The sequence below is a fragment of the Nelumbo nucifera genome, chromosome 1, assembly GCF_055504915.1.
Source record: "Nelumbo nucifera cultivar China Antique chromosome 1, China Antique-T2T, whole genome shotgun sequence".
NCBI lineage: Eukaryota > Viridiplantae > Streptophyta > Magnoliopsida > Proteales > Nelumbonaceae > Nelumbo > Nelumbo nucifera.
The window spans coordinates 85,673,164-85,689,890 of record NC_142649.1 but is presented as its reverse complement, the minus strand read 5'-3'; the positions used below and the strand labels follow the sequence as shown (position 1 = coordinate 85,689,890).

At 36.6% G+C, this 16,727-nt stretch overlaps 1 protein-coding gene across 1 annotated transcript in view; it reads left to right on the top strand.

Moving 5' to 3' along the window:
• Positions 1 to 16,727, top strand: part of EMB2785 (elongation factor family protein) — a 70,203-nt gene that overhangs the window by 13,626 nt on the left and 39,850 nt on the right. Inside the window, exons 6-12 of the mRNA XM_010262087.2 lie at positions 1,210 to 1,347; positions 1,493 to 1,618; positions 3,086 to 3,184; positions 5,985 to 6,105; positions 6,265 to 6,328; positions 12,092 to 12,146; positions 14,899 to 15,023. Of these exons, the coding sequence (XP_010260389.1) occupies positions 1,210 to 1,347; positions 1,493 to 1,618; positions 3,086 to 3,184; positions 5,985 to 6,105; positions 6,265 to 6,328; positions 12,092 to 12,146; positions 14,899 to 15,023 (728 nt within the window). The remainder of the gene's footprint in view (positions 1 to 1,209; positions 1,348 to 1,492; positions 1,619 to 3,085; positions 3,185 to 5,984; positions 6,106 to 6,264; positions 6,329 to 12,091; positions 12,147 to 14,898; positions 15,024 to 16,727) is intronic.

Genomic DNA, 16,727 nt, shown 5'->3' with positions numbered 1-16,727 from the left:
AGTTAGAGGCTTACATAGATGCTGATTGGGTAGGGTGCCTAGATGATAGGAGATCTTCATTAGGAGTTTGTACTCTTGTTAGAAGCAATTTAGTTTCATGGAAGAGTAAGAAACAGACAGTTGTGGCAAGGTCAAGTGCAGAAGCTGAGTACAAAGCCATGGCACATGGTGTTTTAGAGCTCCTCTGGATCCGTTCCTTGTTAGGGGAGATTGGAGTTGAGGCCGAAGAACCTATGATGCTATATTGTGACAATCAGGCAGCAATTAACATTGCCCACAACCCAGTTCAGCATGATAGGATAAAGCATGTAGAAGTGGATAGACACTTTATAAGGGAAAGGATGTCATCGGAGAAGTTTGCTTGCCATATGTTGCATCTGAATTGCAGCTTGCTGATGTCCTTACAAAAGGAGTTGCAAGAAACAAACTGGAGCATGATCTACACAAGCTGGGAATGTGTGACATATATTCCCAACTTGAGGGGGAGTGTTGAGTTTTGGGCTGATATAACATGTTTTTTATTTACATAGAATAGTTAGGGAGTTATTGGGCCTTAGGCCCATTAGTTTATGTTTTAAGTTAAGAGTGTTTTTGAGTTCTCACGAGTAGCCGACTTACTAAGGGTATACTTTGTCTTTGTACTCTCTTTTATTTATGAGTATATAGTCTAATGAAAAGGGGCGGCCAGACCTAATTCTGAGCTTCTCCTATTCTCTTCTCTCTCTTTCTCAGCTGAAACATTTTATTCTCTTTCTTTTCTTCTTTCTTTTACAGTTTTTATATCAAAACAGGTTGTCCAAACTTTTCTACTGGACCATATTCTGGGCCACCCCTCCCACGACCCCAAATTGCGGGGACCAACATTGGATAATGACGTTTTTTTAGTAGCTTGTCCATTCTAATTATATTATGGGTGTGAGGAGATTTTTTGCATGCTTAATTAAACAAAGATTGTAAACAGACATTCTTTTTTCTTTTGATAAATGAACAGACATTCTTTTTAATTATAGTATTCTTTTTGGACTAATTATTGTCCTCTCAGGATGAAAGACTTTCAGCAGTTTAGAGAGAATCAAATAAAATATTTTTCCAACTGTTTAGGGTACAAATTGTTCACATGTTGTGAATATTTTATCTGTGTTGGCACATTTTCCTTTTTATCTTTTTATATTGGGAACTTTGAAAAAGATGCTTAATAGTCCCATGTAGGTCTCCATGATGGAACGCGACTTCTATCTTGGGCGAATATTGACTGGACGTATCTCTTTGGGAGTTATTCGCATTGGAGATCGAGTGCATGGTATTCGTAACACCCCTTCTGGTGTTGAAAAGATTGAGGAAGGAAAGGTCTGTCATGTTTCTTATTGCCTGTGCTATTGATGTCATCCATAATCCAGTTCATCTCCACTGATATCATTCTTAATAAGTATTTACATTTAAAAGCTGGCAGTATTAGTATGTATTACATTAAATTTGAATACTTACCTTGTAGGTTGTGAAACTTATGAAAAAGAAGGGTACAAACATTTCTCTGGTCGATAGCGCAGGAGCTGGTGATATAATATCAATGGCTGGGTTATCAAGTCCATCAATTGGTCACACAGTGGCAAATGTTGAGGTATTTCTTTGCATTTTGTTTTTTAATACTTCCTATTTGCATGCCCACTTTTTTTTTTCATGGTTTGGAACATTGGCTGTAACATAATCAAATTAATTTGATTTTTACGGCATAAAATATTCCAAGATCATTTTGGTTTGTCATCCAATTGCCACTGGCTTGATTGGTTAGTTTTTGTATTGGATTGTTACTTGCCTGGTTGTTTGGTCTCTTGTCTTCTCCTTTCTAATAGCATGTTGATTACCACTAAAACATAAATAGGGAAATGAATTCTATGTCCCCAGATAGCAGAGGCCAACATTGGCTATGGTCTTTTCTTAAGGAATTGGATGATATGTAATGCTAAAAGGTGTCTGTAATGTTTATTATTCTGTCTTTGGACTTGAAGTTTCTTTGAGAACTCATGATTGCTTGGTTTACCATTCTGCAAGAGCTCTGGTTGGGGTCACTCTTGTGCAATCCAGCTACTGGGGCAATTAGGTTCAATTCAAAATGGGTCTTCTATTAGGAATCCCTGTTTTAAGGTGTTGAGGGCCTTCTAAAGTGTGGGTGGGTGGGTGGGTCGGGGGGGGGGGGAGATCTTGGCTTAGTCAGAGAGGTGAAAGCCTCGGTGTTTAGGTATATCCCAAAGTTCAAGATTAATTCAGTTAGTCCTATTGCGTAAATGTTTACTTTTTAAAGGTGTAAATGTTTATAAAAGAAGTTTTATTGTGTATTTTTCCTTGAGTTGGTAGCTCCCTGAAGGTGTCTGCCATGTACTTTTTATATTGTTTCATTTTGACAAATGTTTTCTTTATTTATAAAAGAAAGAGGTTTTGGATTCGGGTTGGATTTGACTGTGGTGTGTGGTATTGAAAGTATCATTTCTGCCACTGATATTGTAGTTTAGGTCCATTTTTGCAGTGGAGTTAATTTGATTGAGCACAAATTTCTAGCACAATTCAAAATGGTTTGGGGGGAGTTGTCATTTCAATTCTATGGAGTTAGATTGGCATCCACTGCAGCAATTCAAACACAGCCATGGTGGATGTACACTTGCATGTTTATTTATTTTGACTTATTTACTTCTATTTTTTTCCTTTTTTGATCATTAACAGAGAGCCACGTAATAAAATGAAAATAAAAAACATAGACACACAAAGCCATGGTGCAATAAAAGAGATACAGCAAAGATGCATGTCCTTTGCCCAAATGGGCTCAAACTCATTTGTTGGCAGTGGTGTTACAGTAGAGAACTGATTTGCATAGCTCTTTCATTTTGTTATGATAACTAATTTTCTTAGCTTCTGTGCATTGACCCATGTATTTTCTGTAATTCTTTTCTTAAGCTAGATTAATACTTGGATTTTTGAACTGTTCTCTAATTATTTGCAGTTTTTAAATTTCCGAGCATCATATTGTCCTATTGCTGGAAAAAAAGTGTTACATTATGTTATGTATCTGAATTGCTTATTACACGTGTCTCAGGTTATGACTGCACTCCCAACTGTTGAGTTAGATCCCCCAACCATTTCCATGACTTTCGGTGTGAATGACTCTCCATTGGCTGGGCGTGATGGAACCCATGTAAGAAGGAGCTTTGTCTTTCTCTTAATTGTATTTAATTATCATATTTGATTGTCATATGCTTGTTGATGGCTAGATTTCTTAACAGAAGAGTTTATTGATTGCTGCATGTTTTTGGTTGAGCCAATAGGAATATTATATCTCACTCTTCGTGCTTCCTGGCTAATGGTTTTATTTGTATTAGGTATTTAGGTAATTATGTTTAATTATTTAATATAAACCAATAACTCATATAATTATCATTGCAGCTGCTCTATGAAGAATAGGGACAGGGGTATAGGGCATTCAACCTTAGACATTTCCTTTTAATTAAGAAGCTAGAAGGATTGAACTTAAATCGTTCTTTTCTACATATATGTAAACATAGTTAGGAAAGTAATTTTATTATTATTTCTGGATAAATGATAATTGTATTGAACTAAAGGAGGGAGCTACTCAATCAAAGGATTGATTACATGAGGAAAAACCTCAAGAAAAACTTAGAGATACTTGTTTACAAAGGTGATTTAAAAGGTGCACCTAGGTGCACAGGTGATGCACATTTTAGGGTATGCACCTCGCCTGGGTCCCAGGTGCAGCACTTTCAAATGTGTGCCTGGTGCGGCTTGCACTTCAGTCCAGGCGTGAACCTTTTGAAAATTTGCACATTATTTTTTTCTGATTTTTATGTCAAGTGGCTCTGAGACCCCCCTATTTGCTAGTGTTGCTCATACATTCAAAGCCAATTAAAATTATTTTTTTGAGCAAAGGTAACTTTTATTGATTTAAAACAGGAAGAAGTACATGAGTGAATGTACTGAAAGCTAAAGCAGCTGAGGCAGAATTATAGAGGCAAGAAGAAGTCACTATACAAGCTTTCCCTAAAAAACCCTGATTTTGCAAGGCTGTCTGTAACAGTGTTTTGCTCCCTAGGAATCCAGACCAGATTTACATTCATGAACTCTAAGATATCCTGTGCTTCAGCTAGCAGATGTGCAAGTCTCCAAGGCCCTCTTTCCTTCTCCCTTAGCCAGGCTATAGTATTTGCAGAGTCCCCTTTTATAGTTAAGGAGAAAAAGTCTAGCTGCTTAGCAAGCTGAATTCCTGTAAGTGCAGACAAGACCTCTGCTTTTGTAGCATCAGCCCTCCCAATCGGACCACTATAAACCCAGCTAATTCCCCTCTTCCCATGGAAGACACCACCAATTCCTGCTTGGCCGGTAGATCCTTGGGCACTGCCGTCAATGTTTAGGGTCATCCCACCATCTTCCCCAACAAGGCTTCTCATGGTTGATTCAGATCTAGGAGAGGACTGCAGGATGGCTGGAAGGTTACTTTGGAGGTCAGTTAGAGACAGACCTTTGAAAGCTTCAGAATTAACCACCCAAAGGTTACAGAGGAAAGTTATGTAGGAGATTAGATTTTCCACATTTCTGAATTTGTTTTCAAAGGTTCTGTTGTTCCTTTCTTCCCAACTATCCCAAAGGACTGCATGCATCACCCTACTCCAATATACCCTTCCTTTTTTCCTAGACCTTTGCCTTTCCATTGCCACAGGAGGTCATCCACCTTCTCAGGGAAAACCCAGCTGTAACCAACTAAGTTTGGGAAGAAACACCAAACCTTCCTTGTGATAGGGCAGTGGAGAAGAATGTAATCAGCTGTCTCACCATCACCATGGCAAAGAGGACAAACATGAGGGGAGATACATAACCTTCCTCTAAGTTTTTTCTGTATTGTCACAAGTGTTTATTTTCTTTAAGCAGGCTTTCCAGACAAAGAAGGAAACTCTAGGGGGAACATGTGATCTCCAAATGTTCCTAACCAGGAAGGGAGTGTTCTGATCTTCTGAAACTAGAGCCTTGAAAAAGGAGTTAGTTAAATTTATAAAATCTTTTATTTTTTTTTAGTAGGGATTAAGAATTTAAGACTCTGATATGGACTTATTTGGGTTGCCTCAAGGGACTTGGTACAAAGGTGGCTCATAGAATCAGGAATGCGTAATGTTTAACATCACATTAGCTATTTAAAGTAATGCAATTGGGAAAAAAAATAAGGAGATTGATTGTTTTACATGCTTGAATATGTTTTATATTTTATGCTTGATTTTATTTTAAAATGTTCATTTTAAATATGTTTTACATGTTATGTTTATGTATTTTAATCTGAGTAAATTGGTTTTTTAAAACTTATTTTAAAATTTAAGTTTATATTTTTAATTAATATTATGTTTAACATTTTTGTATTTTTTGATTTTTTAGCATTTTTGCATTTTTGCATTTTTGCGCCTTGCTTCAAAAAGGCGTGTGCCTTGGGCATGAAATGCCCCTTGCGCTTTTAAAACATTGTATGCCCTTTTACAACAGAAGATACTCATAGAAGATGATTTTTATATTGTTGATTGAATATGATTCTTTAACGTATGATTTATAAAGTGGTCCTGTTTAAAACCAGCAAACTTAGGATCAAAGCTCAGTGCATTTTTTCAGTTTTACCAATGACAGCTTCCCCTCTTCTTCCCTTAAAAATTTCTGCTATTCCACTTTGTCCAGATTGTCCAATGGAGTGCAAAAAGAAAGTAATTTTATTACAAAAACTGTCTCCACTTGAACCTTTTAACTAACCCTACGTTGTTACAAATTACAAATCAAATCAAACTGTATAAACCTAGAAGCTAGGCATAAGACTAACTAATGATATGTTCAGATTGCTTTCTATATGCACACATATTTGTATTTTGTTGACTAATCATCTGTCTTTTATTTATTTGTTTTTATAAGACTTTTTCATGTATTATTTGCTAATGGCAATATACTTACAGTTGACTGGAGGGAAAATTGGTGATCGGCTAATGGCAGAAGCAGAAACAAATCTTGCTATAAATGTGATTCCAGGCATGTCAGATTCATATGAAGTTCAAGGCAGAGGCGAACTTCAACTGGGTTAGTTCTTTTGACTTGGGTTTTATTGTTTCATCACTTAAGTTGTGATGAGCTACTACTTAATATGCTTGCTTGTATTGTTCCTTTGCTTGTACTAACGATTAATTACATAGGTATTTTATGTTTTATGCTGAAGCTGGATTTTTTTTTGAATCACAGGAATTTTAATTGAGAACATGAGGCGTGAAGGGTTTGAGCTTTCTGTTTCGCCACCTAAAGTAATGTGAGTTTTCTAATGCATTTTTGAGTTTTCTATGCATCTTTTAAAAGCATGTTCTTATTATTTCATATTCTTTCTTTCCTTTCTTTTTTCTTTTAAATCCCATTCATTTATCTTTTTTGTATGTTGTGTATGATAACCTGGCTATATTTTGTCTTTGCTAATTGAGAAATGTTCTAATTTGATTTGTTTAATTTTTTTTTGATAGGAGTATTCTACTTGATCTAACTATTTAGTGTCTAGTGATTTGATATTACAATTCGGCAAGATCTGGTCTTAAATGTTCTGGTTCAACTACTAGTAATTAATTAGTCTTTTTTGATGAAGCTAGTAACTAATTAGTCAATGCATGCAAATCCATCCCTGTGCTCATGCATTTTGAACTTCTCTCTCCTTATCTCTCATATACAGAGATAACATGTGCTTGCAGCATCTGATGCTGTATTGCATGTTTATTCTGTCATACATGGGTATTCTGAGCATGTACAAGTATTTGGGTATCATAGGCCAAAATGCAGGTGATCTATTTGCACCAGCAGGTGAAGGTATTTTTTCTTCATAGCATGGAGGATGTTCTGATATTCCTGGAGCAAAGGGAAAACTGAGTTTGTTGTTGCTGACTGTTAAGGCCTTCATTTGGCATTATGGTGCTCCAAGTGGACCATTTTTTTTTTATGAGAAAAAGTAAAGTATATTGTATTGGTTGTATAGAAGGGGTAAACTCATTACAGTGACAAGCTGTACATGAGCAGAGAGTACACAAAATATCAGTATATGAAGTAATTACAAAAAAGATATGCACTTATTGATAAGAAAAGTATTTACAAAAAGCGAGTATATCTGTTCAAGATTGGAAACTTTTGCCCAATAAAAGATTTTACCTGACAGGTTGTGTATGGTTTCACCAATTTGAGATGTTCTGCCTTTAAAAATTCTGCTATCCTCTCCATCCAAATAGTCCAAAATACAGCTGCAGGAAGCTTGCACCAAACAGTCTTACCATTGCTTGATAGACCCTCAATGTACCAGTTATTTAAGAAACCAAGAATGATGCCAGGGGATATCCAATTCAGTTGCTGGTTGTCTAGCAAATGGTTCCAAATGAGTCTGCTCACTGAGCAATGCAGGAAAGGATGGTATGCTATTTCCTGTTTAGTATTGGAAAGGGGGCAATTGGGAGGAGGTGATAGGGATATCTCTCCTGCTCATTTTGTCTTTAGATCATCTGAGTGACAAGGTCTTTGGGATTCACAATAGATGTGCTATATGAAAGTTGGAGTTGTCTGCTTTTTGGTTATTTGAATTGACCACTTCATATTGGCTCATCTGTTTGTTTGTTTGTTTTTTTTGTAATAGGAAACGGTTACTTTCATTGATGAAGTTAAATAAAGGGTACAAATGTCACCACCCAAAGGATGGTTGGAGAAGCCAAAAACACTATTAGTCTTACAAAAAAGCCCAAAACAAAGCCTCCCTATTGATCAGTTCGGTTCATCTGTTTGCTACCCATTATCATAACTTTTTAGATACAATTAATATTTTTTTTGATTGGTAACTGAATTTTATTAAGATGGATAGAAGAATAGATACATAAGTAATGTTCAGTATGCCCCAAATATGTTAAGCCATCACTAGGTGCTTAACCTCACAATAAACTCTATTTGTGCTTTCAAAGTGCTAACCCCCCTAACAATTATTCCCCATTTTCCCTTCAAAGGAAATTTGGTGTAGGCTGGTTCCCCCTATGATAATGGCTTTTTGTTGGGAAGTGTATCATGGGAAAGTGAACACTTAGGATAACCTACAAAAGAGAAGACCTTTGCATTTCACCCAACTGGTATACTCTCTGTAGAGCTCACAGTGAGGTCCGTGAGGACTGTCACCACCTATTGATGTCTTGCCCTTTTTCTGCATAATTATGGGGTTGGCTTTTTTTGTTGTTTGGGTGCAGTTGGAACATGCCAGCAGAAGTGTGCATGATCTTCGACCCTTCTACCTTCAGTTGGCCCAAAAAAAAGAGGGAGAATCATGTGGAGATGTGCTAGAGCATCCTTCTATGGACAATTTGGGAAGAAAGGAACGCCAGAATCTTTCAAGACAAGGAGAGGAGCAGCCAAGATCTGAAGAATTGTGTGTTGAATAGGGAATTCACTGGCTAAAGACTTTATAACTTCTCCATCACTTTTCCTTTTCAAACTTATGGAGAGATTGGTCAGCAGTAGCAAGGTGCTCTAATGGGGGGGGGGTCTTGAGAAATGAGGTTGGAGATATTGTACTTATCTGTTCAGGTCCCTTGGGATTTGGGGATTCGGTCAGAGCAGAACCATTAGCATCCATACAAGGAGTGCAACTTGCAAATCATTTGGTTGTAGGGCAGCTTATTATTGAAGGGGATTCCAAGGTGGTGGTGGGGTGGTTGAAGAACCCTGAGAAAACTATATGGTGCTACAGAAATGAAGTCAAAAAATTTAAGTGGCTGACAAGGAATGTATGTTACTACACAATGGTTGGGGAGATACAGTAAATGCTTTGCCTGATGGTTTAGCTAAGCAAGGGGCAAATAAGGAAGTTTTGTTTTGGGCCCAGCTATAATGCTTGTCTTTTTCTTTAAGTTCCTTTGTAACTAGTTTAGAGGGGCTGCAGCTCATGCCTCTCCATGGGTTGTTGTATGAGTTCTCCATTATCTTTTGAAGTAATAAAATTTTCTTTATTCATAAAAAAAAACTATTTGCTAATCTTGGGACTTGGAACCCAATTACAAACAGCACCCAGTTCCATAATCATATGACTGATTTCCCTTAAAGTGTGTGCTGTGTGTCAATGGTACCATGGCCCTTGACTTTTACTTATTCACCCCACTACAACCTGAGAATCTCCTTCTATTACCACATATCTAACATTCAGCGATCTAGCCAACTTCAAAGCTTGGAGTTAAGCTTTAAATTCTGCCCATAGCTCCTAATTGAATCAATTGGAGCTTTTTTAACTAGTCTAGTTCTCAACCATTAAATTCATTAGCCAGAAGATAGGCTTTTTTTTTTTTTTTGGAAAAGGTAAAGTAATTTTATTCAGCTCAAAAACATACAAGTTGGGTTCTGACCCAGAAGGGCAGCCTGAAAACCACAGCAGTTACACTTTCCACCAGAAACCAGAGCAATAAAAAGAAGACAAATTCAGACTTTTGAACTCCTCAGATACAGATATCCAAGAAATCAGCTTGCCCAAAGCTCTCTGAATGATATCTTCGGGAATTTTAGCTTTCTTATTGAAAATTCTACTATTCCTCCCAGCCCAAATGGACCATAAGACCGCAGCAGGAATAGTCCTCCACACCAGGCTCCCTTTCTTGCTTAGGCCTCTCACATTCCAACAACAGAGGAGATCCTTAACCGATCTAGGCATTACCCAACTGAACTCCAAGACTCTGAGAAAGTGTCCCCAAATCTGAGAGGAAAATGGACAATGAATACATAAATGATCTGTCGATTCAGCATGTTGCCCAAAAAGACTACATGAAAGATCCATGACCTGGATGCCCCTCCTCACCAGATTAACTCTGGAAAGACATTTATCAAGGGCCATCGTCCAAATCAGAAAGTTGACTTTTGAAGGACTTATAGTATTCCGGATCTGAGAAGCAGGAAAATCAGTGGGACCCAAACTACCCATTTTAGATGCAAGGGACTTGACAGAAAATTCACCATTGGAATTCCATTTCCAACTCCATTTGTCTTCCAACTGCTAATCAATCTTCTGATTTTGAAGAAGTGCCATCAGACCCACAATCTCTTCTAATTTCCAATCAAACAGATCCCTCCTAAAAATGGGAGTCCAAGTTAGAGACCCACCTGTCACACAGCAGTACTCGGCCACAGAAGCTTCTTGGTTAAAAGAACACTGAAAAAGATGAGGAAAAGATTCAGCTAGAGACTAGAGTCCCATCCAAACACCAAGGGTCCTTCCAGAACTTTGTTCTATCCCCATTACCAATCTTGACAGAAATCCCTTCCATGAACACAGAGAAGTTTTTCATGATAGATTTCCAAGGGGAACTACCCCAACTTAGGGGAGGATCCCTGGATCTCCAGTTACCCACTCCACCCCATATTTACCTGCAATGAGAGATCTCCACCAAGCCTCCCTTTCAGCTGAGAACCTTCAAATCCACTTACTTAGCAGGCAGAATTGAAATTCTTCACTTTCCTAATGCCTAACCCACCTTCAGCCTTAGGAAGACAAACTTGATCCCAGCTTACAAGATGTATTTTTCTCTCCTCCTCCCAACCCCTCCAAAGAAAATTTCTCTGGATCTGCTCCAATCTTTTGGCAACTTTGTTGGGGATGGGGAAGAGAGAACGAAAGTAAGTAGGTAAATTGGAAAGAGTGCTTTTTATCAGAATAACCCTACCCTCAAATGAGAGATATCTAGCCTTCCATGCAGCCAACTTCCTTTCCATTCTTTCAATAACTGGGTCCCAAATTGATGGGGCAGGACAATTTGCACCCAAAGGCAGTCTCAAATATTCCACCGGGAGGAATTCAGTCTGACAAGCCAGAACCTCCGCACAATGAGCTAAGTTTGATACATGACCCACTGGAGTGATTTGACTTTTATTCCAGTTGACTTTCAGTCTGGAGATTACCTCAAACCATGATAGGATTCCAAGGAGAAGATCTAACTGGGACGGAGAAGCATCCACAAAGCATGAAGTATCATCTGCAAATTGGAGGGTATCAATCCTTTCTCCTTCAGGAGAGAATGCAAAACCATCCCACTCGCCAGATTCTGCAGCCTTTTTACAAAACAAAGTGAGAATCTCCATGACACAAATAAAAAGCAAGGGGGACAAGGGATCACCTTGTCTTAATCCCCTAGAGCTATCAAAAAACCCTGCTGACTTTAACCAACACTGATAATTTGGAAGTGGATACACAGACTTTTATCCAGTTTCTCCATTTCTGCCCAAACTTCAGATGCTGCAACACCAAATCAATACACCTCCTGTTGACATGATCATATGCTTTTTCAATGTCCAGTTTGCAAATCAAACCAGGGGAGCCCTCTTTTCTTCTTGAGTGAATCAGCTCATTTGCAATAAGAACAGAATCAAGCATCTGCCTCCCCGGTACAAAAGTAGCTGCTTGGAAAGCTTACCTAGAAGCAACTAAAGAAGCACTTGTTTGTTGGTATTTTTTTCTTTTTCTATTCTTTTTCTTTTTTGCTTTCAGAAACTTATGCTATAGATTTCAAAATAATTTAGTAGTGCTTGAAAAGGGAATGATTATTCAACTGCCAACCGTTTCTGACAAATCTGGATAGCTTGTAGCTTTTGTGAAATCTACTATTGCATGCATTTTTTTTTAAGTGTTCTTGAAAATGTCTATGGCATATTTGCCTTCTCCAAAATTTTCCTGTAGAGTTGTCAAGTGTCAACTGAACTTGAAATTTAACTGTTAGGCGTTAGGGTTATCTTATCTTTGACCTATGAACTCGCCATTGCAGATCTTGTCAAGGTTTCCAATTCTTTGAGATTTAACATTATATTTTTTATACTATTTGTTTTGCATTTTCTTGTATGATTTAGCAAAGCACCATGGGTTATGGTTAAATATTTAAAGTTTCCATCTTTAAGATGTTTACAATCTCTTAACACTTAAATTTAAATGTGCCTTTAGATATCTGATTTTGTTTCATCATTTGATCTCTAATGTTAGGTAGATTTCCATTTACAGCTTAAATGAATAAAATTTCCACTGCCTTTTCAGGTATAAAACTGAGAATAGGGAGAAGCTTGAACCATTGGAAGAAGTGACAATTGAGGTACTATATCTAACCATGCAACTGCAAACATAGTTTTCAAGCCACCAAGGTGAAGATAGGCAATAGGGGTGTGCCATGTTGCCTAGTCTCCCAGGCGGTAAAATAAAAAAAATATAATAGGGTAGTTCCCTAGGTTTCATGGTAATAAGTAGTGATCTTTAACTAATAATTACCCTTATACTCATGAAACAAGTATGAACCCCATATCAAAAGATAGAAAATCAACATATTTATGAGAAGAAAAATAAGAAAGGAAAGAAAACATAAGGGTTGAGTCCTAGTTTTGGTCCTAGGAAGATTGGAAAAAGAATAAATCCTATTGATTGTTCTTGTGTGTTCCAAGCTTCTAGAGGGCTGAGACAAGGGGATCCAATCCTCTCTTTGTTGTTTGTACTGGTTATGGAGGTGCTGAATTTGCTTATGAACAGGGAATTCAGTTGGGCTAGGTTGAAGGCTTTAAAGTGGGGATAGATGGACCATATTATCTCTCTTTTACAGTATGCCAATAATACACTCATCTTTTTGGCTAACTTTGAGATGTTGTCGGGGATGAAAGTGATTTGGCAAGAAGTCTCATGATTGGAATATGGAACAGCTTACAGCAGCCTTGGAGTGTCAGATTGGGGAGCTACCTTTCCCCTATTTGGTTCTCCCGGTTGGTGCCAAATCAGCCTCAGTTAGCATTTGGAGGCCTCTTGTAGAGAGCTGAGAAGAGGCTGGAAAGGTGGAAGGCAAAGTACCTCTCACTGGGAGGTAAAATTACTCTTATTAGGAGTGTGCTGTCAATCTTACCTACTTATTATCTTTCATTATTGAAAGCTCCAACAGAAGTGGCCAGCAAGATAGAGAAGATTCAGAGGGACTTTCTTTGGGAAGGGGCAAGGGGAACTAAGAAGTTTCATTTAGTTAAGTGGGAAAAAGGTATGCAGGCCAAAGGAAAATGGGAGGCTGGGGTTTAGAAGAATAAAAACTTTCAATAAAGTTCTCGTGTAAATGGCTTTGGAGGTTTAGTCCTTATGGAGGAGAGTGGTGGTAGGGAAATATGGGGTGGTGAGGTTTGGGTGGGAACTGAGAGAGGTGTCAAGCTCTTACGGGGTGAGTGTTTGGAAAGGTATTATGAAGTTCAACTAGGAGTTCAAAGGCTTGGTTAGATTCAATGTGGGAGATGGAGCTAGAGTGAGATTTTGGGAGGATGAATAGAGCTGAGTTAGGAAACTGTGTGATCCATGCCCAAGGCTGTACAGGTTTGGCTGAACAACAAATTAAGATTGAGCAATGCTATGAGCTAAGAGGTGAGCAGGTGGTTTGGTGCCCTAAATTCAGAAGGCCTTTGTTGGATCAAGAAGTGGAGGAGTGTATCATGCTGTTGGATAGACTAAAACAGTCCAGAATCTCAACATTTTTCAAGGAAGGACTGTGGTGGAGGGAGTGCAGGGATGGAAAGTTCTTGGTGAAGTCCTTTTACTTGGATTCGATCAGAGATGATATGGCAGCTAGCAAGGAGGTGTGTGGGGGAATCTGGTTCCCCCACAAGTGGAAGTGTTTGCATGACTGGTAGCTTTGGACAGCATCCTAACTACAGATCATTTGAAGAACAGAGGCTTTAGTATGGCTAATAATTGTTACTTGTGTAATTTGGATGAGATTGTTTGTCACTTATTGTTTTCTTGCAAAGTGGAAAATTTCATCTGGAATTCTACTCATTCTTATATGGTGTTTGGGTCTTCCAGCCTACTTCACCAGCAGAAATTTTTTCCTCTTGGCCAAGATTCAAAGGCAGTAAGAAAGCTAGAATCATTTGGAGCTGCATTCCCTTTGCAGTATGTTGGACAATATGGAATGAAAGGTAAAAGGTTGTTTGAGAACAAGTCAAAGTGCACTGAGGTAATAGTTGCTTCAGTTGGAAAAGCTTGTAACGGACTGGGTTTTGTTTCTTCCAGAATTTGAGCAAGTTAGCAGTTCAGATCTGGTGGGAAGCTTTTGGGATATTCTTGAATTTCAAGCTTGTAATGTGAATCTTTTTCATCTTGATTTGCTCTTTTGATTTGTCATCTTGACACCCATTAGCTTGCAATTCTATTTACTTTTGAATGGAATTTATTCTTTACTCTTCAAAATCATAATAGTAGTACAATAGATAAAATCTTCAAGTTATTTCTTACTTATCAATTCAAGTTTTGAAGTCCTAAAGGATTCAAGACTATATTACTGTCTTCTGTGTCGATTGAACTCAAACAAATAAGAAAATAACAAAAAAACTAGTATAAGAATAATTTAGTCTAATAATATCTATTGTACTACTATTAATCATGGTTCAAAGTATTGATACACTTTTGAGTATTGATAGGGGTGTATCGGTGCTTTAAAACCATGTGTTTTTTATTTATTCTTAGTTTTTTTCAAAGTTTCGTTTTTATAACTATTTTTATATTATTGAATAAATAAAATTAGTGGGTTCCTGAAAACACCTTTAAACAAGTGTATCAGAACCTTTCCAATACGATACGATACACCTGATACATATTGATGCTTTGAACCTTGTTATTAATAACATGAAATGAAAATATAAAAATATTGTGTGGTGTCTTACATATAATATGTAGGTGTTTGGGCAAGGCAACCCTCAGAGAACACCTTATCACCAAGGTGTCGCCTAGGCACCTGCTAACTATGGTTGCAAGAATGGGATACTTATTTTTTTATTCATTTTTTGGTCTGTATTTTAGAATTCCATTCGTTGCACACATTTCAGGTGAATGAAGAGCATGTGGGGCTTGTCATGGAAGCTTTATCTCATAGGCGTGCTGAGGTTATTGACATGGGTCCTGTCCCAGGGAATGTTGGCAGGACAAGAATGTCTTTGACATGTCCTTCCAGGTCAGTCTATTGGTTATCCTTATTTGACCAATCAAATTTTCGAACTTGGGTTTGTTTGCAAACTTCTCTTCTCCTGATGGAGGATCAAAGTATCAATATCGCGTATCGTATCGAACAACTCAGATATGGATACTGATACTGATACACTTTTGAAATGCATAGATGTGACAAAACATATCAAAACACTTGGATATACTAGGAAATGCATATAAATCACATAAATACATTATTAACACTAAATCCAGAACTGAATTATTTGTGAGTAGGGTATAAACACATGACAAATGCACACTTTAATAGGTTATATGAAGAGAAACATTGCAATCAACAATACCAGGACTCTAAAACATGTACACATCATACAATAATTATCACTTGTAATTTTGAATTTTTATTAAAATTTTGGGAATTTTTGTTTATTTAGTATTTTTATATAAATAATAACCCTATTTTTTCAAATAACAAATGTGTCTTCATTTTTAACATATAATTGTAAAATAAAACATATAAATCATTTAAGATAGATAAAATAAATTGTTTTTATAATTTTCAAGTTGTATTATTTTTTGGGGAAAATTAAATCTTAAATTATTTACTTCAGTTTTTATAATTATAATTTTCAATTCTTATAATTATAATTTTCAAGTTTTATTTTTATTTCTTTTCAATTTTCAGTTTTTATAATTATAAATATGTTTTCATTTTAACAGATAATTTATATGTAAAATAAAATAGATAAATCATTTAAGATAGATAAAATAAATTATCTTTATAACTTTTAGTTCTTATTAAATTTTTGGGGAAAATAAATCTTAAATTATTTATTTCAGTTTTGATAATTATAATGTTCAATTTTTATTATACAATAAAAGTTGAACATTATAATTATAAAAAAAATGTTCAATTGTTATAATTTTTATTATAAATTATCAAAAAAAAGTTCAATTTTTATTGTAGATAAAAAACAATCCAAAAGTGGTCAATATACAGTTTTGTCAAACTCGCCATCGTTATGCTTTTGTATTCGTGCATATTGGGCTGTATTGGTGTATGGCCCAATATAGAGGCATATTGACACAACACGCACGACTCATGGGATATGTACCCAGACATGGCATATCTTGTACCCGTGGCCATGGTTACAGATACGATATGTCCCGTATTGGGAGTATCGTATCAATACTTTAAACCAGGCTCCTAATGGAAGTGGAACTGTCTTAGAGGATTATAGTATAACTTTTTTTGCTCAAAGATTACAGTGGAACTTAGAAGGGGTATTTTTAAATACAGAAACAGTGGAAATAGGTTTTGGAAATCAAGAATAAACTAAAAAAAGTAAATGATAGAGTAAGCATCAAAACACACTTGGGTCTCAAAAAGAGAAGGGGAAATTTTGAAGAAGGAAATATAGGAGTATAGGACATTGCAATTATTGAGAATTATAATGCTTGCACAATGATTAAAGATCTTATTATATAAAGTTGAATGATCCCTAACCATGATTAAAGTCCTCCAACATGAAGAAATATCAAAAGCAAACATTTCTTTTATTCATGAGTATCTCTAGTGAAGTCAGCCAGTTACCATAAGTATTTATATATTTTCTTATTAATTTTAAGGAGCAATTGTTTTACATGCTCTTTAGGGCAAGGAGTTGTTAGGGTGTGATTGTTTTGGTTTCAATTGTTTTAACTGCTCTTTAGG